The 24,966-nt window shown below is 41.4% G+C and overlaps 6 protein-coding genes across 8 annotated transcripts in view; 2 read left to right on the forward strand and 4 right to left on the reverse strand.

The window, feature by feature from the left end:
- Window positions 1-2,283, forward strand: part of dpy (fibrillin-like protein dumpy) — a 116,302-nt gene extending 114,019 nt beyond the window's left edge. The window contains 1 exon segment of the mRNA XM_070277335.1: window positions 20-2,283. Coding sequence (XP_070133436.1) covers window positions 20-261 — 242 coding nt within the window. The 3' untranslated portion in view covers window positions 262-2,283.
- Window positions 2,284-2,802: 519 nt separating this feature from the next.
- ine (solute carrier family 6 member inebriated) lies at window positions 2,803-13,794 on the forward strand. 2 transcript variants are annotated; one of them, XM_070276694.1, is made up of 10 exons: window positions 2,803-3,003; window positions 6,635-7,522; window positions 8,046-8,337; window positions 9,803-9,981; window positions 10,747-10,881; window positions 11,821-11,950; window positions 12,007-12,099; window positions 12,164-13,115; window positions 13,185-13,361; window positions 13,421-13,794. In XM_070276694.1, exons 2-10 carry the CDS (start codon window positions 6,895-6,897, stop codon window positions 13,676-13,678), a joined length of 2,844 nt encoding a protein of 947 aa, XP_070132795.1. In that variant the 5' UTR covers window positions 2,803-3,003; window positions 6,635-6,894; the 3' UTR covers window positions 13,679-13,794. The 2 variants fall into 2 exon arrangements, with proteins under 2 accessions (XP_070132795.1, XP_070132794.1); XM_070276693.1 differs by lacking the exons at window positions 2,803-3,003; window positions 6,635-7,522; window positions 8,046-8,337 and adding an exon at window positions 8,737-9,012.
- Window positions 13,795-13,812: 18 nt separating this feature from the next.
- On the reverse strand, window positions 13,813-16,791 carry FIG4 (polyphosphoinositide phosphatase FIG4). The gene is made up of 3 exons (XM_017239464.3): window positions 16,522-16,791; window positions 14,841-16,464; window positions 13,813-14,781 (listed from the first exon to the last, which is right to left on the reverse strand). Exons 1-3 carry the CDS (start codon window positions 16,600-16,602, stop codon window positions 13,910-13,912), a joined length of 2,577 nt encoding a protein of 858 aa, XP_017094953.1. The 5' UTR covers window positions 16,603-16,791; the 3' UTR covers window positions 13,813-13,909.
- Window positions 16,792-17,208: 417 nt separating this feature from the next.
- On the reverse strand, window positions 17,209-19,062 carry LOC108123958 (zinc finger protein Paris-like). Of its 2 annotated transcripts, none has more exons than XM_070276698.1 (3): window positions 18,290-19,062; window positions 18,057-18,173; window positions 17,209-18,004 (listed from the first exon to the last, which is right to left on the reverse strand). In XM_070276698.1, exon 1 carries the CDS (start codon window positions 19,003-19,005, stop codon window positions 18,349-18,351), a length of 657 nt encoding a protein of 218 aa, XP_070132799.1. In that variant the 5' UTR covers window positions 19,006-19,062; the 3' UTR covers window positions 17,209-18,004; window positions 18,057-18,173; window positions 18,290-18,348. The 2 variants fall into 2 exon arrangements, with proteins under 2 accessions (XP_070132799.1, XP_017094887.2); XM_017239398.3 differs by having other exon boundaries at window positions 18,057-18,188.
- A 189-nt stretch (window positions 19,063-19,251) lies between these two features.
- LOC108124008 (zinc finger protein Paris-like) lies at window positions 19,252-20,711 on the reverse strand. The gene is made up of 2 exons (XM_017239487.3): window positions 20,608-20,711; window positions 19,252-20,541 (listed from the first exon to the last, which is right to left on the reverse strand). The coding sequence occupies exons 1-2, from the start codon at window positions 20,610-20,612 to the stop codon at window positions 19,329-19,331; spliced, it is 1,218 nt and encodes a 405-aa protein (XP_017094976.2). The 5' UTR covers window positions 20,613-20,711; the 3' UTR covers window positions 19,252-19,328.
- Window positions 20,712-21,082: 371 nt separating this feature from the next.
- On the reverse strand, window positions 21,083-22,949 carry LOC108124007 (uncharacterized). The gene is made up of 3 exons (XM_017239486.3): window positions 22,360-22,949; window positions 22,133-22,301; window positions 21,083-22,074 (listed from the first exon to the last, which is right to left on the reverse strand). Exons 1-3 carry the CDS (start codon window positions 22,731-22,733, stop codon window positions 21,343-21,345), a joined length of 1,275 nt encoding a protein of 424 aa, XP_017094975.2. The 5' UTR covers window positions 22,734-22,949; the 3' UTR covers window positions 21,083-21,342.
- Window positions 22,950-24,966: the final 2,017 nt, after the last annotated feature.

Here is a 24,966-nt window from a genome sequence, read left to right on the forward strand (position 1 = left end):
ATAAATCCTATTCTTGCAGTCAAACCGGCGGCTCAGCGTGTAGAGGACATTTGCGTTTCGATGGTGGGTCTGATCATTGCCCTGGTCATCACGGCTCTGCTGGCTCTTGTAGCTGTGGCCGTGGCTGTGTCCTGCTGGCTAATGGCCTACCGACGACGCCCCAAGACCATCGCTCCTTTGCCCCATCCGCCAGAGTTCCCCAACCCGCTGTTCGCCAATCCGGACGCTGTGCCAGAGCCCACGCCGGACTACCTATCCTAAACGTAACGTAACCATACACTGACATACAAAACACATCTAGCTATATCTTTAGATTTTAAGGCAAACCAATTGGTAATGAAATGCAAATGAAAACTATGTGAATATTTGAAAGGCACGTGCAAAAAGTTATGCAAAATGCAACAAAGAATACTTTAATCGCGAATTAATTTAAAGATTACCAGAAAGAAAAACAAAAGTTCAGTTGTGAGCTGAAAGCAAACGAAACTTTAAACTTTAAAGGATGGAAAGTGTAAAAAGAAAGAAAATGAAAAGCAAAGCGAAAATAATTTAGTAGCCTAAGAAAATAATTTTATTAATTGTATTAACGTTAATAGTATTCTCCTTCCACTAATATGAGAATTCCGCGTAGTGTTTGTACGTTTAGCTGCCGATATGACATAGAAAGAGACTAACTGCCAAACAGACGTGAGGAAATCTTCTAGAAGCTACAAACGAATTCTCGTCCTCTAACGACAACTTCTTCATTAGTCGGATTACCAATATTAATATTGTTATGTGTACAACTAAAGACTTCCTATATGAATATTTTTAGGGTGTGGGTTAGCAGCAACGACACTTTGTATTATAGCACAGACACAACCGCACACACTGCAAACTACTTCCTGCATAATTTTAATCGTGAACTCAACTCGCCTGTTTAGAATTGAAAACTGCCTTTGATTTCCAACAAAAACCAACCAGAACAATGCACCCCAGAATACTCTCTAGCAGTATGTAAGCGTTCAATGATGGCACATTCCCCGCAGCCCCGGCTATAACCACTGGACAATATATTTCAATATATCCCAGATGGATTATAAACAATCTCAAAACACACACACACTCTCTCTTGGAAGAACAGACCAGACTCGGGGCTCGGAGGATATAGACATCAAATTGAATCGTTAGAATCAGACAAAACTATAACTGCCACTGAGGCGTGAATCGCGCACAAAAGATAATAAGATCTAATGCATAGGAAACACTAGGTTTGTTTTAATTTTAATTGCAACGACGACGACTAATGGAGGATTTGATATTGACCACTGTCCCTCGACCACTTTTACAACACTCTACTACTATTATAATACTACTACGATTAACCATTATTTTTGTAGTTTTTTAGTCAATTAATATTAAATTGTTGTGATTGTTTTTAATGCAAAAGAGATACTTCCACTAACTTACTAATGTGTAGAGACAAAAGTATAGCGAGTACTTAAAAAGGCAACGAACCAGTGCCCGATATCCTGGATCCTGTACCTTTTCCATCCGGAAGAGGGCGCTGTTGTCAACGCGCCGGAAACTATGCAGCGAATTTTCGTTTCCGGCGCCCGTTTACGCAGCGCTTCTGTTTCTGATGCGAGCAAGCTGGGGGATCTTATTCGGAATCTGGCCTGGATAATTAAATTATTAAAAAAATGAAGTTTTAAATTAATATTATTAAACGTAAACAAAATGTATAGTCACTACTTTAAGCCGAAGCAGAAGCAGAAAAGAAACAGAAATTTCTTTTAGAAAAATACCATGAATAATAAACTCGCACTCAGACACGAACACAAAGAGACAGAATTTGTAAATAATACACGGGCAAAATAAAACTCTATGGTATTTTTAGTAGCGCATTATTGTGTATAGGTTTCCCACTTTTGATTCTCAAATCCGAACCCTACTTAGCCAGGCATAAAATTATTTTCTTAACTCCATAATCCAGAAAGGGTACCTCTGAAAAGGTACTCGATCAAGTGCACAAATCTTAAAAACGCATCATCGTTCACAATTACCAAACACTTTTATTTTTCTTTACAAACAACCGTAAAAAACAATAAATAGAATTAAATTTGATTCTAAACGAAACTTTTTGCACTGGCAGCAAATATAAAAAAAAAGAAAAGAACATGAATATTGTAAAAAGAAAACAATAGTTAAATTGTACTTATAAAAAATTGTATTTAAAAAAGAAACAAAAAAAAAAACGAGAAACGAAAATAATTGTAATCGCTTATTGTAAACTAATAAATAAATAAATAAATATAAAAATACAAATTATGCTTCCAATTATTTTAAATGGTTAGTGGCGATCAGAGAGGCCTAATTAAATTAAATATGCCTCCAGCGTTTCAATTTGCTTTGACTCAAATCTGGCCATTTAACTTATCAAGCTGATATGCCATACTTTGCCGAATTGGAACCGCTCTTCTTCCACTGGCTCTGTGTGGTCATAGAATCAGAATTAATATTCAAGCTGTGGGGGACGGAGAACAAGCTTAACCCGCTTACCCCAAAGACGTGGTTCATTATGCCCATTACGGGCACCGCCGATGTAGTTGTTGTTATATCTGGCCGCTATCAACAAAAGCCGACTCTCCGGGCGAGATATATACCCACATAGAGCATTATATACTGGTATATATATATAGAGAGCGAGGGAGAGCAACACCGATCCAGAGAAGGAGAGAAGATTGGGAGCCGAGCGCTATCCAAGTGTCGCGACCACAAGTGTAAGCGATATTTGCAAACGTGGTTCGGATCATTCCGACATTTGACATCGCGCGTGGTGGCACGTTTTGTCCCGGGTCTCTTGGATGGACCTATGTCCAATCCGTAATTTAACTCGGAATTGCCTTCGAAAGTGCGGCAGCTTGCCAAATCGCAACCGAAAGTTGAAGACCCCGAACTGCAATCGCTTTGGGTATCAAGTATACGCCGCGTTATCTTGATCCGACCGATTGACGTTGTCGGGTAATATAATTTGTGTTGATTATGTTATTACGCGTATTATGATTGAAATTAGGCATTGTTCGCTGGATCAAATGCCCAACAAAAAAAAAAACTAGAGGAAAAAGTGAATCAAATTCTAAACCAAGTGACAAAATGAATAAAATTTACATTATTAACTTCAATTACTGGCGTTCTTGATTATCGCCGTAATTAAAGTGTGTGATTATCTTAATATTTCGGATGTTGTCGTTTTTTGTTTGGTTCTCGAGTGCAGCAAAACAATTATTTAAACCAGCATTTAATATCTGTTTGTTTGGGCCAACAACTGACCAAACAAAAGTATTGTATAATGGAGCATTTTCCAATAACGATTAGCAGCCGAGATGGGCGCAGTTTTCATTAACAAGTCGAGGTGCTAATTTTTTTTATAGACCAACCCGCCACAATCGGATGGAATTATGCCAAGAATAGAACATCTGTTTTATGGTGCCGCAACCTGGCTTCTGCGGTTTACTACTTACAATAAAGTATTATATGGGTGTTGTTTGATGTCATTTTTGGTTATCCATTGTTTGACTTGACAATATTTCTCAGGACTTTGTCTTTTCAAGTGATTTATTAGTATTAGATACAAATTCAAAGTAGGTGTGGGAGTTAATGTGCCTTGTGCACACGTGGTTGAAATTCCATGCTTTATTTTGAGTCGATTAAAGTATTCCGATAGTATGAAAACTATCAAACATACGGCCATCGCGGTGGGTGATGTTGGGCTCCCATGCATTTTCAGCATTTTTGAAGGGGACCCATCAGAAAAATGGACAAAAAAGTGAAAAAATATTTTGTGTCCAGATTTTGATGCAGATTAATGGAGAATCGACCCACGAATCGATAAAGGTATTCCGCTCAAGGATCAGATGGAAATTGGCAAAGATATGGCTTTCGCTGTGGGTGATATTGGGCTCCCATGCATTTTCAGCATTTTTGAAGGGGACCCATCAGAAAAATTGACAAAAAAGTGAAAAAATAATTCGTGTTTAGATTTTGATGCAGATTAATGGAGAATCGACCCACGAATCGATTGAGGTACTCCGCTCAAAGATCAGATGGAAATTGGCAAAGATATGGCTTTCGCGGTGGGTGATATTGGGCTCCCATGCATTTTCAGCATTTTTGAAGGGGACCCATCGGAAAAATGGACAAAAAAGTGAAAAAATAATTTGTGTCCAGGTTTTGATGCAGATTAATAGAGAATCGATCCACGAATCGATAAAGGTATTCCGCTCAAGGATCAGATGGAAATTGGCAAAGATATGGCTTTCGCGGTGGGTGATATTGGGGTCCCATGCATTTTCAGCATTTTTGAAGGGGACCCATCAGAAAAATTGACAAAAAAGTGAAAAACTAATTTTTGTCCAGATTTTGATTCAGATTTGTGGAGAATCGATCCACAAATCAATTGAGGTACTCCGCTCAAGGATCAGATGGAAATTGGCAAAGATATGGCTTTCGCGGTGGGTGATATTGGGCTCCCATGCATTTTCAGCATTTTTGAAGGGGACCCACCAGAAAAATTGACAAAAAAGTGAAAAAATATTTTGTGTCCAGATTTTGATGCAAATTAATAGAGAATCGATCCACAAATCGATAAAGGTATTCCGCTCAAGGATCAGATGGAAATTGGCAAAGATATGGCTTTCGCGGTGGGTGATATTGGGCTCCCATGCATTTTCAGCATTTTTGAAGGGGACCCACCAGAAAAATTGACAAAAAAGTGAAAAAATAATTTGTGTCCAGATTTTGATGCAGATTAATGGAGAATCGATCCACAAATCGATTGAGGTATTCCGCTCAAGGATCAGATGGAAATTGGCAAAGATATGGCTTTCGCGGTGGGTGATATTGGGCTCCCATGCATTTTCAGCATTTTTGAAGGGGACCCACCAGAAAAATTGACAAAAAAGTGAAAAAATATTTTGTGTCCAGATTTTGATGCAAATTAATAGAGAATCGATCCACAAATCGATAAAGGTATTCCTCTTAAGGATCAGATGGAAATTGGCAAAGATATGGCTTTCGCGGTGGGTGATATTGGGCTCCCATGCATTTTCAGCATTTTTGAAGGGGACCCACCAGAAAAATTGACAAAAAAGTGAAAAAATATTTTGTGTCCAGATTTTGATGCAGATTAATGGAGAATCGATCCACAAATCGATTGAGGTATTCCGCTCAAGGATCAGATGGAAATTGGCAAATGGCTTTCGCGGTGGGTGATATTGGGCTCCCATGCATTTTCAGCATTTTTGAAAGGGACCCATCAGAAAAATTGACAAAAAAGTGAAAAAATAATTGGTGTTTAGATTTTGATGCAGATTTGTGGAGAATCGATCCACAAATCGATTGAGGTACTCCTCTCAAGGATCAGATGGAAATTGGCAAAGATATAGCCTTCGCGGTGAACCATTGGCCTTCCATGCTTTTTACATAATTCGTACATAAAGTTTAAGCTTTTGGACTATTGGGCAACAAATAAGGGTATTCTAACTTCGGCTTTGCCTTAGGCTCCGCTCCAATCTTTCAAAATAGTTAAATTGCTATTATTCGCGCCGCGTTCTCTGGCTAAAAATTTACATTTTTACAAGTTTTCTCTGCCTGATATCCATACTATATTACAATGAAGCTCCAACGTGCTCATATACATATACATTAGTGTATGTATAATATAGACAATGTAAGATGCGTAATTATTAATTGCGGCATCGTTAAGCCGTTCTCTTCATATTCAGTGACCCTTGGGCCTCGCGGTCGTGACCGAAGAGTCACTAGAGCAAATCAACAAATGTCATCGCGTGCTCATGACGCAGTCCATCCGCTTCGGTTAAATCCACAAAAACTTTCAAATTGAATTTACGAGTCGAAAAAGCCCGATATGGGTAAGCTGGCAACTAAAAAAGCGTCATTCAAAATCATCAAAACGAAAGCTGTCGTCGAAATGCTGTCAAAGAAGGTGGCCCAAGGGGGGACCGGTGGAACGGTGGAAGATGGAGGTGAAGGAGAAACCTTTCAGGTGGAGCCCACCGATAAGATACAAATTTGTATCTGTCAAGTCAAGTGCGAGTATCTGTGCGCTAATGTGGGGAGCTCGTGCTAGGGTTTATCTGTGTCGGTGATAAAATTAAATAAAATTAAATGGGACAAGACTTCAAGTTGTTTATTTATATGAACAAATACAAAATATTTTATATATATATATATATAAGAAGGTTTTGAAAAAATTCCCCACTCAAAGCAACAAACATGTTCATTTTAATGATGCAGCAATGATTTGTAAAAGTGCAAGTGTTTGTTTTTATGAATTCCCAAGAAAGCGAGTTGCGCCATTGCCAGTTTTTGTAAGATAACAACAAACCGTGTGTAAATAATAAACTCTATTTTAAGTTACCCAAACATTTCAAATGGAAAAGTTTAAGAGCTTGTTTTGATACATTTGTAGCCCTAATAGACATTTGAAATAATTTGAATCACTTTCAAGAAATAAATCAAATGTATTAAAGCTTATAAAGATAACTCGTGGTGGTGCGTTTCACATGATTCAGTTTATTTTTGAAAAGCTTAAACTGACACGGTAAATAATAACAAAATTGTGCAACTCAAGGTTTAAATGTGATTTAAAATTGTGACAACTAGAACTCGCAATCGCAGATTGCGAACATTAAAAATGATAGATATGAAAGTGGTCCCAGCATCACAGAACCAGTGCAAAAACCAACAACAGTTCGAGACCAAAATACTTTTATGATAAAGTGACTTAAAAAAAGCATAAATTAAATAGCAACTAGCAACTAGTAACCAGCAACTAATATCTACAACTAAAAAACACGAATTTGCCCAAGACCAAAGCAAGTGACCGTCAAAATGTCTGACAATAAAGATGATTCTGCCACGCCCAACGCACCTGAGCCGGTGACAAGCCGGGCACCGCCCAGCGGACTATCGCCTCTGCGGCACAGCCAACTGTCGGACAGTGGAGCGGAGAGCTGCTACGAGGGCGACGAGCAGGCTCGACTCATCCGGACACCTTCGGCGCGGGCCCACAAATTTATCATTATCCCGGCAACGCCTGGAACACCCAGCTCAGGCTCCACAGCGGGACCACTGCCCTTCCGTCAGACCAGCTCTACAACATCCCTGGCAGCCATGGCGGCGGCGCTCCAAAAACAGCCTCCGCTCCGTCAGATTTCTGTGAAGTCACGGCCCAACTCGGAGGTGTTGCAAGCCCAGCCGTCACATCTGCAGGTTCAGCCACCAACAGCGGCCGAGTCGACCTCAACGGTTACCTTCACCATCGACGACTCTGATGCCCAGCCCGTGGATCCCGTACCAGTGTCTGCGCCTGTGCCCGCCATCTCGCCATCGCCCGCCACCCTGACCTGCACCACCACAACAACCATGGCCGGAGATGCGATGGCTATTTCTCCGCTCAGCATGGGGCTCCGTGCTCGGATTGGCAGCCACCACAGCAGCATGCGCTCCGTGGCTTCAGGTTGGTGACCCACCCATTAACGTTCCAAGTACCTGCAGGTCTCTCAATTACTTGGCTTTGAAACCACTCCAAGACTTTTAATTCCATGCACTTGAAAAAGTATTTGAAAACCTTGTTTTACAAAGAAATTACATTTACGACTCTTGAGTGTGAATACTGATCAGTTATTTTGATAATAATAAACTATTAATAGAGTTTAAAAAATTTTAGAAATTGAAAAAAATATTAGAGAAGATAACTTGGCCCATAAACCTAGGTATGTTGAGCTAGGTTAGCCGCATAAAATATTAATTTTTATCCAACGAAAGGTAAATCTATTTGTAATATTTTTATAGACCATAAAAATACAAAGTTTCAAGTTAAAAAAAAAACAAAAGTAAAATTTTTACTATTAATTATAGTACGGCTGTAAGTTTTTAAATACTAATACCTTTTGAAAAGGGTACATTACAGTTTGTAAATAAATAGTTAAATAATATTATAAATAGTTTTTTTTAATATTTTTTATCAAAAATTCATCTAGGTTACCTGCCCAGTCTAAATAACAGCAGTGGTAACCTGGTCGGAGCCATTACCGCTGCCACATCCGGATTACAGGCCCCTAATCCGCTGTACATGCAACCGCAGGCCTCGCTGAGCGGCAGTTCCTATCAGTTTCACGACTTGGCCTCCAACCAGATCTATTCCGATGTGACCTCGGTTCGCTCACTGGCCTCCATCGGGATTGGATCCACGGACGGGCGAAAGCTGGTCATTCGTCGGGTGCCCACCACGGCCAACGAGCTGTTCGACATGGTTAATCCGCAGACACCACCGTAAGTTGGGCTCTAAGAATTTGTAGTCGAGTGTAATTTAAGGGCCATTAGTATAACAATACGGTGGCGATAAAACGATCTAATATTGGCAGCAAATTTGGCCAACATTTGGCACCTTAGCATAGAAAGCCAATGTGTGGAGCTTTTGGCAAACAGGCGTTTTTAACACCATTGTGGCATCTTTGGGCGCGGGCGCCAACGCCACATGATTCCAAACGGGCCCGGAACGTGTCGATCGCACACCTTCTATTTTTAAGCACTGTTCCTTAACTAGATCAATAGATCGCCACTGGTATGTGTGTTGACCTGAGCAATTACCACTCCATTGTGTGCATCTTAAACTGCGAGATTGCAGGCTGGAGGGCCGTAAAAAGTTCCAGATTAGTAGTTAGTAACGCGACAGCTCGAGAACCGTACAGTTCGTAGTCCCAAAATTGTTCCAGAGTCTCGACCTTCTGCCCCTCGCATTCCAGGACTCTAGTGATGGCGCATGGATAACGTGATTTAAGGACGTCGCCACATAGCATAGTATTGTAGTAACGAAAAGAAATATCAGACAATTTCCCGAAACTAGAGTTCCGAAAAGTTTGATATGCCAAATCGCCAGGATTACGACGCACAGTCGTCGAAGCACTCGGAGCAGTCCTTCTTCCGGTTCAACCGGGTGGCCAAAGTGTAAGACCCCGATCGAAAAGAATATCTCAAAATGTTGCATAACAGACTGGAATCAGGCCATGTCTGGCGGTTATTGGTCTCCGATATGTGATCGTGTGATTTGTTTGCCCAAAGCATTAGCAATTGATTGTTGATTAAACATGGACGATGATTTAATGGTTAAGTGGACTGTTTATACCAGACTTAGCACTACTCAACAATAGAGAGTAAATGTTGAATTTGCTAAACAGTTTATTTATATATGCTAGTATCTAAAGTATTATATAGGAAAGTTAAAAAACTCTTCAAGGGGTTGTAGAGTGTGGAGTATAAAGCTTTCTTTTTATGTGAATTCATAAAAGGAATTAGAGTTCTAGCTACCATAATCCCCAATTTATATTCCAAGTCAATCTAAGCCAGTTACCTTTTAATTCGGCATTAAAAAACGAAGATTTTGTCATGCGACGTAATGGTTAAATGAATATTCTCAATATTTTCCGGATTTAATGGAAACAAACAATGTAGGGGGAAACTGAAACACGAACGACTGTTTATTTCATTACAACACCACCACCCACATCGCACCCCATTGAGCTGCCATCCATGACATGACAGCCCCAGCTCAGATTCTCCGGCAACAATGCAACCGGCAGTTGGCACCTCCAATGGCCAGACCCCCATTGTTGGTCCGGGGCGCATGTGATTACGATTGCAATTAAGGCATTTAAACACATCATCTGATAGCTGAGATTTACCATATACTGTAGAGAGTTATTTTTAGGCCATTTATTTTCAATTCTTGCTTTTTTAGGCCGCTGGGCATCGATGACGATGACAGCTACCTGGACATATCCGACGAGGCGGCCCAGCTGAAGCCACGCCAGCAACACTGGGCCAATAAGATGCAGTTCGTTTTGGCCTGCATCGGTTACTCGGTGGGTCTGGGAAATGTCTGGCGTTTTCCCTACATGTGCTATAAAAGTGGAGGTGGTAAGTAAAGATTTACAATATAAAATGAGTAGTTTAATAAAGCTATTTTGATATTGAGTGTAAACCTTTCATCTTGCCGGAAATGTTCCCAGGGGTCAGCGGCAGTTAATTCATAAATTCACATTAAATTTGAGGCCTACACCAGGGAAGGCTTGGCGGAAGTTAGTCGTGAGAGTCCGGCAAGTGACTAAGAGTGCCGCTAAAAAAAAAAACTTTACATGCGATAAGACAGATATAGAGATAGTCGGTGAGATAGTTGCTTTGATTTTGTGCGACGACACCGGGGTAGCTTTTGTTTTCTGTTCTAAAAACATTTGACAATTTTTCGCTTTAAGCGGCATTTCCGCTCTAGCGTTTAAAAGCCATAAATTAAAATTTGTTTGAGCACAGCAACGACACACAAAATAGAGCGGTCACTGTCATCATCTGGACGGTGTCTCGATCACGCGAGCTCGGAGGCCTGCGTCCATCTTCATTTACACCGCTGAGACCAGTAGAGACTTGGAGCTGGGCCCCCACATTTACGTATTTCTCTGGGAAATTATAATGAGCTAGCTGATCCAACTGCCACGAAAAACTGGCACACGACCTCCTTATAATGACGAGGGGACGGACAGTGGCTGGGATAATCTCCATGACGGACTTATGCAATTGCCTTTTGTTGATCTCAAATATTTATAATTAATTTAAATTATTTGCATAGCTGCTGTCGGACATGGGTGCATATTGTATATAAATATTTTCCCATTTGGTGTTTTTTTTCAGGTGTTTTTCTCGTACCTTATTGCATAATACTGTTCATATGCAGCATTCCGTTGCTGTTTATGGAGCTTTCCGTGGGTCAATATACTGGCCGAGGACCCATCGGAGCGCTAGGTCAACTGTGCCCACTGTTCAAAGGTATGTAATCTATTATATTCCTCTATGTTCTATTTGTTGAGCCCACAGGTCGTACGAGTATTATTTTTTTTTAAGCATAATTGGCTTAAAATAACCATATTGGTGCCATTGCTTTTATGATTTTAATATTATGCCCAAAAAAATCCCCGTTGACAATCAAGTCCATGGCGTCACATGCTTAGATTCGTCACGATTTCCGGCGCCATCCCCAGAACTTCAAGCCTCCATAAAAACATAAAAGAATACAATGGGAAACAAGGTGTGCCCACCGACCATGACAAACAGAAAAAGGTTCAACTCTGTTTTAGCCAAGTCCATGGCCAAGGTCAGAATAATATTTAACCAGCTTTTTTCGAGCAATATTATTCATTCAGATTTACACTAGTTGAGTGCGTCCATAGACTAATGCTCCAGTTAGACATGTACGGATGGAAACTAATTAGAAGATCATTGTTGTGGATGTGGCGTGAAAATTTGAAGGTAAAGCGGGAAAAATAAACTCCATCCGCTTTTCCCTTCATCCCCTTTGTGGGGCTAAGGCTATCATTAGCGAGATGAATCTAGCAAAAAGGCTTACAATGGAAACGCTTAATTACTGTCAATATTTTGCCAAACAAACTGCATTGCTGACACGCCCACACGCCCCGCGACAAGGCAGAGGCCAGTTTATAAATATTAATGACGTGCAAAACTATTTAACCAAGATTCGCGAACCACATTGGACGGATTCCAATCCAATTGCCGTCACATGGACAATTATGCAGATGAGTGCCTCCAGTCTAGACATGCGATTCCCAACAAAACCGGTCCGATTTTTATACATATTCCAATTAAGGTTACGTTTTTTCTATGCACTTGGCATGCACATAGACTTTAATGTTTTAAATAAAGATTAAGACATGGCAGTTTATGATTCATACTTTTTTTTTTTTATTGCAGGAGCCGGCCTGGCCAGTGTCGTTGTCTCGTTTCTTATGTCCACCTACTATAGTGTCATCATTGGCTACTCCATCTATTACTTTTTCACATCCTTCAAAACCGAAATGCCCTGGGTGGACTGCAGCAACAGGTTACAAGACTTGGTATTCTTTTAAAGCTAAGAAAATATTATAATATTTATTATAGATGGAACACGCCGGATTGCTGGGTCCCGCAGCCAAAGGGATCGAACATAACTGCGCCGGACACCTCCCGCACACCCTCTGAGGAGTTCTTCGAGTAAGTCTAGGATAGGATCACTAAATGGAGGCTTAGATTGTGACCAAAAACCTTCTCTTTCCAGAAACAAAGTACTCCAGATTAGTCGCGGGTTGGAGGATCCGGGAATGATGCGCTGGGAGCTTTTTGCCTGCCTGATCTGTGCCTGGCTAATGGTCTACTTTGCCACATGGAAGTCCATTAAATCTTCGGCGAAAGTTCGCTACTTCACAGCCACCTTCCCGTTCGTCCTTATCATAATCCTGATGGGACGGGCCGTGACTCTGGATGGAGCAGCCGAGGGTCTGAGATTCTTCTTCCGGCCAAAGTGGTCCGAGCTGAAGAACGCCAATGTGTGGATCAATGCGGCGAGTCAAAACTTCAACTCCCTGGGTATCACCTTCGGCTCGATGATCTCCTTTGCCAGTTACAACAAGTACAACAACAATATCCTGCGGGACACGGTGGCAGTGAGTGCAGTGAATATGATAACCAGCCTACTGGTGGGAATATTCGCCTTCTCCACGCTTGGAAACCTGGCTCTGGAGCAGAACACCAATGTCCGCGATGTCATTGGGGACGGGCCGGGCATGATCTTCGTGGTGTACCCTCAGGCGATGGCCAAGATGCCGTACGCCCAGTTGTGGGCCGTCATGTTCTTCTTTATGCTCCTCTGCCTAGGATTAAACTCGCAGTTCGCCATTGTTGAAGTCGTGGTGACGTCTATCCAGGACGGCTTCCCGAGGTGGATCAAACGCCATCTGGGCTACCACGAGATAGTAGTTCTCTTCGTTTGCGTGATCTCCTGCCTTTTCGGAATGCCAAACATCATCCAGGGTGGCATCTATTACTTCCAGCTGATGGATCACTACGCCGCATCCGTGACGATCATGTTTCTGGCCTTCTGCCAGATGATAGCTATTGCCTGGTTCTACGGCACCGGTCGACTGTCAAAGAACGTCAAGCAGATGACCGGGAAAGCACCCTCTTTGTATCTAAAGTCCTGCTGGCTGGTCTTGGGACCTTGCCTGCTTTTTGTAAGTAAAGGGAGACATCTTCCTTGTCTGTAAATGGAGGCTATGAATGATAACCCTGAAACCTTTTAGGCCATCTGGGTGTTGAGCCTCATCAACTATCACGAACCCACCTACCACAATGGACGCTATACCTATCCGGACTGGGCCTACGGCATAGGATGGATGTTTGCCTCCTTTTCACTGATCTGTATTCCGGGCTATGCGCTGATCAACTTCCTGCGCTCCAGCGGTGACACCTTTTGGGAGGTAAGTTTTAAAATACTTATACGTATTAGTGATATAAGTCTACGACTAATCTTCCACAGCGAATTCGCAACACACTCCGACCGAACATCTATGAGTGCAAGATCTGCGGCGAACACCATTGTGAACACGATTTTCCGGAGCAGGAACAATTCATGCTGGCCCAGGAACTGGCCACCGTGTACAAGCCCACCAATAGCCATTTACTGCATCTCAGTCAGAAAGGCGGCTACAACCCAATGCAAGCTTCAACTGCGGAACATCCGTATCATTCCCAATACAAAGCGCATCCGGAAAAAGATGAGATGAGTGGCAAGTAGAAAGAAGTAAATAATGGATAGAGTCGCCTGTTCCAACGATAGAAATTTCCGAGTATTTGTAACGAATAATTTTTTTAATTTAACAGAAGAAAATAAAGTATTTAAATTACATTTAAGAGTGGGTCTCTTTATATTTAAAAAAAATGTTAAACATAATACATATTGTGATAACGATTAGGTTGATTAGGTCATAAATATTTTAAGTTTTACTTAAAATATTCATTTTCCAAGCTAGAGCTTTTGCACATATTGGTAGAGCACATCAAACTCCTCCAACTTGGGCACTGCGTTGAAGGTTCTATGAGTACGACAGTACTCCGCATAGATAATCAAGCTTTGGCGGGGAACTACTGGCGGACGCACGCTCAGGTATGAGTCCGTGCCGTAATCGCTAAGCGGGCGTAAGGTAATACCTCGCATGATCTTGGCCATTTCCTGGTCTCGCTGTGCAACAGCGGTCTGGGCGGGATGAGCTCCACCGCTGGATAATTTGCCCATCTGAACGTACTTCCTGTAGATGGCCATGCTTTGTTTCGATGGCTGACTGATGGTGCAGCCATAGACCTGCTCCATGGAGGGGAGCATGGAGGCAAGCGTAAACTTCGCGGGCTCTGTGGACTCTGTATTGTTGGCCTCTTTCTCTGCAAAGCTAGCGCTTAATTCCTCTTCACTAGAGCTGTCGTCTCCCTCGCTAGAGCTCGATGAGTTGCTGTTTAGAGATCCTGAGGAACTGCGGCCAGTCATAGAGGGATTTTGGCGAGCCTTCCTTGAGGTCTGGACTTGGCGCTGGAACGGACTGTAGTTCGTGCGGAATGTGGGCATGTAGCGCATGGCCAACTGGCTGATCTCGAAGCCGATGTGCTCGCTAAAGTCCGTCCACTTGAAAGACTGATGATAGTTTGAGTAGGCATCGATCATCTCGAGACCAGCGCTGTGCACCCGAAAAAGCTCCTTGACCAGCTTGTTAGAATCAGCGCAAGAATATGGCAAACATTCCCGCACTTTATGGCGAACCCAGTCGGTTAATGGCTTGCTATCTGTGCTGGGAGGGAAGGCATTATGCATGTCGTAGTCCGTTTGCAGCTCCCAAATGGGTTGTCCCTCTGAAAGTAAAATGAAGCCAGATTAGTTACCTGCGAGAGCGGGAATATCGCTTACTTACTTCTCATTAAGCTGGGTTTGTAGATGCCTAGAAAAAGGTTTATACTATGCTGCTTCTCAGTGTCGCTGAAAGTATTGCTGTAGTAACGGCTAAGAGTTTGCATCACGTCGTTGCCTTGGGATCCCCATGGCGCCGTCTTCCGGTAGGTTTTGATACGATGCACCAGCTGGGAGCCACCGTACTGTAGGGCCAGGGTATCTCCATGCTCTTCGTACAAATTCTCCAACATTGTCACGCAGTCCGAGTCGAATTCCAGCTTTGCGGACTTGACAAAGCCCAGTCGCTCCAACTGATGACCCAAAGCACACTTTCCAATGGCAAACTGAGCCGAATTGGTGCGATCCAGACAATCAACACAGTTTGTACGCACGATCCCAGTCTGGAGGCTGAGATCACTGCCCGGGGCTTTGAAAAACATTCCTGTCATCTGGACAATGTTCTCGGCGTGAATCGCCAGCTGTTCCATGACATTACCGCCACTTTGGCGACTCTGACGCGCCATATCGAAATGTATGTGCTTCATACGGTGCGCCGGTGGCAGAAACTGGTTAAGGTACCGAATGCTGGTCTTCAGCTCCTTGGATATAATAGATTCATGTTTTCGCCTTTCGTTCTTCTTTACAAGATTCAGCATAATCAGCGGTGCACCATAATGGAAGAGCAGACGTTCAAAGTGACGCGACGGAGTTTGGGCGTACGGATCGCAAATATCTAGCTGGATTTGCGGTTTTGGAACCATTTTGCTGATATCTTGTGACCAATGGGATGGTATGGAGCCCCGCATCTGTGTAAATGCGCATAGTCGCTGCCCATCACTGACGATCTGCTCCGTCTCCACCTCGTTAGCCACATCACCTTGGAAGTTGGCACCGCGCTTAAGAAATCGAGTTCCAGCAAATCGAGAGCTTCGTCTTGCTATCAGGCAAACGTTCACATTTCTACCGAAGATGCTAATGCAAGACTGGCTTACAAAGCCGTGAGTCACCTCCAATAGCCAGTCCTTTAACATAATGCCTTCCATCGGCTGCAGCAGGTACGCGTTCCACACAAACCGCTTTCGGGAATCACTGCGAAAAGCATAGTCCACACGCTCGTGAGCCTGGGCCACATTATTGGTAAGCTTATTCCAATCGGGAAGAGGCTCATCATGGTCCAGATCCACCTTGGCCCCGACAAATCGAGGAGCTGACTCATTATACTGAAGAGTTCGAGTGAGATCATATGAGTACGAGAAGTAGAAGTTACTCCGCAGATCTATGTTTTGGAACATACGCCTATAGCGGTCTTCATGAGGATGTGGCGTCCGCTGGGTTGTAACCTCATTTACACGAACCATTACAGTATCCTTTATGGTGTACACCAAGTGACGGCCAATGTGGGCACAACACTTTCGCTTAGTAACCAGCAAAAGGTAATAGCCTTCCAGAAAGCGTACAAATCCCAAGACTCCATAGGCAGATGTTACCTTTGGCGATCCAGACAGAGAGGCCACAAAGCGTCTGATCTCTAAGCTATTGAATTCATTGGCGTTTTCTTCGATGCTCAGTCGGTTGGGCGCTAATCGGTCGATGGATAGCAGCCGGAACCGCGTCTCTCGGTTGTTACTGCCCACCAAATACAGGCGCTGCAAGAAGGGGTCTTTTTGTGGAAAACTTCGAAACGAACCATTTAAGTTACTTACTGTTCGAGTCTCATAGAGCACCACTTTCTGGATGCAGCTTATTAGAGGGTTAAATACTATATTCGGGTTTTCATTATTCATCTTTATTCCTATATGTATGTATTATTCCGGAGTTCTTATGGAATGTTTACGGCCGCCTCCCAAAACAACAATAATCAACAGTACCAGCTGACCAAGTGGTGGAAGAAATTATAGAGATGGCAGCGTGAGATGCAAGGATTTAAAAATGAAAAATATATTTTAAAAATATAGTTTTAAAATGTAATTTATATATTCTATGAAATACTTTTTCGATCTCTTCGATTTACACTCTTACTTAATAGAAATTAACCTTCAAAGGTTTTCTTAAGGAACTAAAGGTAAACTTAAGCCAAACATTTATTTTATGAATAAATTAAATGGATTTCTTAACTTTTTTTTTCTTAACATCATAACTATAGGCAGTTATTCATTTTTTTTGACCATGTGAGTGCGAATGTGTCTCCTTAGATCGGTTCCTCTGGTGTATGTCTTTGGGCAATCAACACATCGAAATGGCTTGTCGGAGGCGTGTGTGCGGCAATGAAAGTCGCAGTGTGACTTCTGTCGAAAGGTTTTTGGACATTCGGAACACTTATAAGGACGCTCATCGGTATGGATGCGATTGTGGATTTGTAGATCGCCATTTCGGGCAAAGGCCTTTGAGCATTGATTACACTTAAACGGCCGTTCCCCGGTGTGGGTCCGGATGTGTCGTTCCAGATCTGAAGCAAGGATAAATTCCCTTGTGCAATGCGAACATTTATGTGGCCGGCCTCCCGTGTGCGAATACATGTGTCTCCGAAGTGTTGTTCTGCTGCCAAAGGTCTTTGAACAAAGGCAGCAAGTGTACTCTTTTTTTAAACTATTTTTTAATACACACTCCATCTTTACAATACACTTCTTTGGAGAAGTTTTTGGTGTATTTGATATCTTAGTTTCTTCTTCGGCATCTAGATCTGTTACACTGTTGTTTAATACACACTCCTTCTTTACAATACACTTCTTTGGAGAAGTTTTTGGAGTATTTGATATCTTACTTTCTTCTTCGGCTTCTAGAAAAAACTCATCGAGCGGCTCTGTTACTACTTCTATATCGTCAGCAATAGATAGGTTATCATCGTTGCTTTTCGCTCTGTCTTGCCTTGTTTCAGAGCTTGACGATTCTCCATCCTCTGAGCCTAATGAATTTTCTGTGTTATCCTTTTCATTGTCCTCCTTAATCCATTCACTATAAAACTTGTAGTTTCTCTTATATTTTCTTTGAAATCCAAAGGCTGTCCGTGCTTCCTTTAAGCAGGGTGGACAAATAAATTCGGGAAATAAATCTCCTTGTTTAGCTGCTAAGCCGGTGCAGTGAGTTATCATAGCTGCTATTGATATCCCTGATACTGGGGATCTATGAAATATATTGACCATATCTTTTGACTTTCCCAAACAAACGCGACAGACTTTTTTCGGTGACCTAAAATAGTTAAAGTCAGTAAAAAGAAACTTATTTAAATCATTTTTCTTACATGTTTACAACATTTGAACCTGAATCTAATTTTCAAAATGTTGTTTGTGGTTCAAATGATGCTTTTCCTTCAATCAGCTGTTTGTTTGTATACCCCGTCTTGTTTACATTGAACACCCTGTAAGCAATTGAGCTGTTAGGCGCAATATTTTGTTTTCAAAAACAAAACAAAAATGAAATATTATTAAACATATTCAACAGATTATTATTATTTTTATTTTAAGGAACAATTACCTAATCTAAATTTGGTGACAGCATTCATATAGTTGTCAATATTTTTGTTTCAAGCAAAATCAAGGTCGATGGGTGCGCTGGTGTCTTTGAAGATTGCTTTTTACCCCAAACGCCTTGGAACAATGGGGGCATTCAAAAGGACGTTCCCCGGTGTGGCGGCGCATGTGATCCTGCAAATGGATTCTTTTTGAAAAAGACCGCGAGCATTCACTGCATATGTGGGGTCGTATATTTTCATGAATACGTGTATGCCTCAATCGATCAGTGCTTTTCATGAAGGACTTTGGGCATTGGGGGCATTTAAATGGTCTTTCAGATTTCTTCTCCAAACTCTTCCTTTCATTTTTCTCGATCAGAGTATTTGGCAATAAATTCTTCGCCAAGGATTCTTTTCTGTCCTCAATTTCGTTTGCACTTTTTGAAATATTCCACTCTTCCTCAACAATCAAATCGCACAATGCATTTTCGACGCCTTCATCTTTTACTTGACAGAAGAACTGGTGGCTCCTCCCGATACATATAATAATATCATTTGCATCCGTGAGATCCTTTAAACAATGGGGGCATATTGTACGAGGCAATGAATCTTCTGTCGCTTCTGATCCTGTGCACATAGCGATCATATCTGCAATGGAAGTCTTGTCCTTGTGTCCTTTCTTAAATATGTTTACTAAATTGTCCGAGCGTGTCAGACAAACCCGACATATATTCTCCATTGTTTTAACAAATGGTGCTATATTTTAGGAAATTTTTCTATTTTAAAAATCTGATTTTTTAACACACGCCAGCTGCGTGTGGTCTAATTTTTGCCTGCCTTTTTTTTAATACGAAACACCTGTTGTGACTGCACTGTTAATCGAATTAATCCGTTATCTTTGTTATCGGTTTTTTAATTAAAACTTTATTGGACTCAAAAAAAAAACATATAATCGTTTAATGATTAATTCTTTTCACAATGTTTAACGTACTTAATTTACTAACATACATGCACATACATTTAGAATGAAATATTTAAAATCCATATTCAAATTAATGGACTCTACTCTTCATGTGTAAGAATATGTTTCTTGTAAAAATATTTATTTTTAAATGTTGTTTTGCAGTGGCGGCATAATAGTGAATTTTCCCTAGTAGGTTTCTCATGAGTTTTCTTGTGTTTGTGGAGTGTTTTTGAAATTGCAAAGGACATAGAGCAGATGGAACATTTGAAGGGTTTTTCACCCGTGTGTGTCCGAATATGGCCCTTGAGAGAGCTACTCTGGGCAAAGGCTTTTGGGCAGTGGGGACACTTGAAAGGCCGCTCCCCTGTATGGATGCGAAGGTGCTCATTATATGCAGGTTTTCTTCCAAACTTCTTTGAACAATGCGGACACTTAAATTCTTTATCGCTTTTGGGCCTCGGCATCGAGGCCGTCTCGGTATGAACTCGAAGGTGATCCCGCAGATGAGTTCTTCTTGCAAAGCACTTGGAACAGTGTTGACACTGATAAGGTCGAATGCCATCGTGGAGGCGCGCATGTCGACGAAGGTCTGTTCCTTTTGTAAAACATTTCTCGCACCTGGAGCATTTATATGGTCGTTCGCCTGTATGGGTACGAATGTGGGATGTAAGCGTGGTTTGTTGAGCGAAAGATTTTGAGCAATGGGTGCACTGAAAAGGCTTCTCGCCGGTGTGAATCCTAACATGGTTTTGGAGAACTTGGTCAGATCCAAAAGCATGTGAGCAAAATATACATTTGAAAACTCGTGGCCCGTTGTGAACGCGGTTGTGCACTTTTAGTGCCGATTTTGTTGTGAATGTTCTCGGACACATACTGCATTGATGAAGATTTTGTATCCCAAAATCAATATCATCTTTTTTTGTGAGGTTTCTTTTCAGCTTGATGACAGGCTCCTCTTTGATCTCAAAATCTTCACTTCCCGAATCGTTCCATTCAGTTTCATCGGCGGATACATCCCAATCCTCCTCCTCTAGCAGATCACATAGTGCCTCCTCGATTCCCTCATCTCTGACTTGACAGTAGAACTTGTGGCTTCTTTCAACGACATTTCTAGTCTCAAATGCATCCTGCACGTCCTGCCAACAAGTTGGGCATATAGTTTCTGGAAAGGAATCCCCTTTCTCGACTTTGGATCCGGTACATTGAGCGAGCATCTCCCCCACAGATGTCTCCGATTCTCGTTTCCATGTAAAAATGTTCACCAATCTTCCCTTGTTTCCCAGGCAGACCCGGCATATTTTCTCAGTATTCCTATACAATACAATTAAGTTATTCTTTCTAGAAGGTTTTCTTACAAATCGTACTATTTGTACTTACCCCATCGGAAACAAGTGTCAATAATAGTTTGTTTATGTCAGCTCAATGAGCCGGGTTCATTGGCGACGCTTTGAGAGTTAACAGCACAACAAATTGTTATCGGGTGATCGAAACTGTAGATGATGTGCTGTTAAGCGCATTTTAACAGAAGTTATAGTCGTTATTTTTAAAATGCAATTTAAATATTTGTACATATCTTTTATATAATCTTGGTATCAGAATTCCTATTAATATACCAGAATACATTAAGATTATTAAAAGTCTTTAAAAAAATCGATTTTTAAAAGTTTAGGTTTTATAAATATATACCTATTTTTCATACTTTTATCTCAGGAATATAAACATTTTTAAGTATTGCACATCGTTTATTTAAATAAACGAATATTTTGCCTTATCAGAATTTAATTGAGCATTGTATATTGAGCACCAATATCTTATCATAATCAAAATATACACAAACGTATAACAATTCTGCTATCTTGGTGGTATGAAATAAAACAGTTCACACCCATTTAATATTCTTTTCTGATATCAACTCTCTAATCTAATTATATGCCTTCCAAAACGAGTTTAATTAAACTTAGCCTTTTCATGGAAAGAGTCAACATGTCCACATGTATACATATATAAGTATGTACCAAATGGACTACCAAGTCGGGCAGCATTTTGGGAAGACGACCGGAATTTAATCACAAAGGTTAGCGAACTCTAACCCCAATAGGTGAAACTAGGTATCTAGTAGTCACCAAATACGCCGAGCGTATCCGCTCGCTTCAGGGCCCACTTTTGATAATCGTTGAGGAACTTTTGGGCGAAGATGGCATCCATTTTGCGCTGCTTAAAGGCCTCGTCCTGCATATTTTCTATACTATTGTCCTGGGCCAGCTCCTTGGGCATTGTGATCATTGGCAGGAAAGCAAACAACCCAAACAGTCCGTAGGTCTCGCGGCTGCGAAGCTCATATTGCAGGTCTTCATAGGTGGGAATGTCCTCAAAGCGGGCGTATTCCAAGGCGTCCTTGAAGGCAGCATAGTACACTTTTATGAGCTCTTCCCTTCGCTCCTGGACAAGCTCGAACTTAAGGCTAGTGTTCAGGAAGAAGTTCAAATCGCACGCTGGACTTCCGTAGAAACTCAGTTGGAAATCGACAAAGATGGCTCGTGTGGGAACTTCCGGCTTGGAAGCATTCTCATACGCGTACATGAAGTTGTTCGTCCACATATCACCATGGTTCAGAACAACGTACCGATCTCCGGGCTTTGGCTTAGCTGCATCCACGCACACTTGCCGGAAGTTATCCATAAGTCGCTGCAGGTTGGCGCTAATCTTCTCGAAGCCGGGCCAACTGGCAGAGCTCTTGATGAGACCCTTGAGGAAACCACCAAACATATGTTCGAAGGTGTCACTCTTCATCAGAATGTCTTCGCTCAGCATACCGCGGGTATATTGTTTCACGATGGCAGGGTCCTGTAAATAAGATATTATTGTAACAATTCCCATAATAATCGGGTAGTGCAGTTCTTACCTTCTTAGCCAATACCATTGAGGTGGCGTGGAACTTGCCCAGTTGTTGCAGAATGAGGGAGGCATGGTTCCAGTCCAGGCCAGATTCCCGAGAAGCCACTTTATAGCCCTCCACCTTTAGGTCACTAAACACAATAGTTTGTACCGGGGCCTTCACCGAATGGTAGTACCTGGTAGATATTTAGACGTTAGGTAATCATTTTCCGGAAAAAATTTCTTCATACATACTTTGCGCCGAACTTGTCGTTGCGGCTGAGAATGTCCAGACGTGGCAGGACATCAGTGTAGGTCTGTTTCTCCTTGATGAACACGCTAACATCCTCCAGGAACTGCGTGGCCTCTGTGATGGGAATGGTCTTAACTATCAGCGAGAGCTGCTCTTTCACTGGCGACTCCTTGCCATCTACCCATTTGGCAAATGAGACCTGGACTCGATAGATTGCCGAGCAGTAGTTGTCCCCAGGATTACTGCCCCACTCAAAGTTGATCTCTTTCAGGGTCACCTTAGTTTCACGAAGTCCCTCCTCCAAAGTATCCGTGAAAAACTTTTCGTTCAGATACTCCGGAACTGAGATCTTCTGTTCGTTCTTTATGACTACCATTTCGAAAATAGACGTATATATCACCACGTAATCACAAAAATAGTTACGCTCTTCAAAGCGATCCACTCGCGCTCGTCTTTTGGGCTAGACTGCTGGGGAGACCCGGATCGCAGCGCTTTATATTATTCGCCTACGATTTTGTTGTTTTGGGGGACAATTTTGAGCTCTCCAAATGAATGTGGTGTCATCGTGAAAATAAACTTATAACGCACTGTGGGACCGGGGTACCATTGTTTGTTTAAAATGTAGTTTAGGGCCATAAAAAAATTATCTCAAATGTAAACAAAATAAAGTTTCAAGTTCTCGTGACTTGAAATAATGCCATTGAACTCAAACATTAAGTTATCTAATTTTTATTAGAAAAAGGAAAGTTTCTTGGAAACCCTATTAGTATTAAAACTATTAGAATTTGGGAGAATTTTTAAAGCTCTCTAAGCTAATATTTTAAAAACTTTTTAACTTTAATCTTAGTTATATCCCTTTCAATAACAACTTTTGATAGCTTAGTCTTGAAATATGAAGAATTAAATTTTTTAATTTACTTTTGTCAGCTATGCGTGACCCACTGTACTATCTTAATAGATTACTGGACTGGAGCTCCCCAAGAGGAAACGTGTATAGTCTCTGGGTGTCTTTTTGCAAAGTCATACTACTCTTAATAAAAACAAAACGCTATTCAGCGAGATTTGGAAACACACGAGTTTTTAGGTTGATAGAGGTGTAATTAATTTTCTATGGTGGTTTTGCGTGTATGGCTTGTTTGTAGTCCGAGCTCATCACCTCGGCCAACTGGCCCACGTCATTGGAACTCTCTCGAGGGGCTTGATTGTTGATAGTCGGACAGGCGGTGCTCCAACGCTGGAACACCGCCTTTCCAGGGGGGCTAATATTTGCTTTTCGTGTTATCAACCTAGTGATATGTACTAAGTTAGGTGCCTTTGCTCGTGCGCCTAGTGTAGAATAATAATATAGTTTACATTAGTAGTTCTCATGCCCGTACTTTGATGGCGGAAGAAAAATTGTCAATTGTCAATTGAAAATCTTAATTAACTATTCTGTGTAGGAAGCAAGCAAATAAATTCTATTCCCAGAAGCTGATGACTTTTAAATTAAAGGCTTAATGATAAATTATATGTGTTTACAAGAAATTTTATTACTAGTAACTTCGAAATTGTACTTCTTATCCTTCAAAGCTTTAATGTAATCTTAATTATTTTACTTTTCTGTATTTTTTATGTTTAATTCTATATTATACAATATTGCTATTGCTGATGAAGAATGATGGGGAATCGGTCCAGAAATCGTTTAAGGTACTCCGCTTGAGAATCGGATGAGAATTGGGGAATATATAGCTATCCCTGTGAGCCATATAGGGGAAAACCCCATTTTCAAGGGATCTCATCAGGAAAAATGGACAACAAATGTAAAAAATATTTAGTCTCAGGATTTTGATGCAGAATGGTGCAGAATCGATCTAGAAATCGTTTAAGGTACTCCGCTTGAGAATCTGATGAGAATTGGGGAAGATAAAGCTATCCCTGTGAGCCATATAGGAGAAAACCCAATTTTCAAGGGATCTCATCAGGAAAAATGGACAAAAAATGTAAAAAATATTTTATATCAGGATTTTGATGCAGAATGGTAGGGAATCGATCCAGAAATCGTTTAAGGTACTCCGCTTGAGAATCGGATGAGAATTGGGGAATATATAGCTATCCCTGTGAGCCATATAGGGGAAAACCCCATTTTCAAGGGATCTCATCAGGAAAAATGGACAAAAAATCTGAAAAAAATTTCGTCTCAGGATTTTGATGCAGAATGGTGCAGAATCGATCTAGAAATCGTTTAAGATACTCCGCATGAGAATCGGATAAGTATTGGGGAAGATATAGCTATCCCTGTGAGCCATATAGGGAAACCCCATTTTCAAGGGATCTCATCAGGAAAAATGGACAAAAAATCTAAAAAATATTTCGTCTCAGGATTTTGATGCAGAATGGTGCAGAATCAATCTAGAAGTCGTTTAAGATACTTCGCTTGAGAATCGGATGAGAATTGGGGAAGATATAGCTATCCCTGTGAGCCATATAGGGAAAACCCCATTTTCAAGGGATCTCATCAGGAAAAATGGACAAAAAATGTAAAAAATATTTTGTCTCAGGATTTTGATGCAGAATGGTGCAGAATCGATCTAGAAATCGTTTAAGATACTCCGCTTGAGAATCGGATGAGA

This window comes from Drosophila bipectinata, chromosome 2L (assembly GCF_030179905.1).
Source record: "Drosophila bipectinata strain 14024-0381.07 chromosome 2L, DbipHiC1v2, whole genome shotgun sequence".
Taxonomy (NCBI): domain Eukaryota; kingdom Metazoa; phylum Arthropoda; class Insecta; order Diptera; family Drosophilidae; genus Drosophila; species Drosophila bipectinata.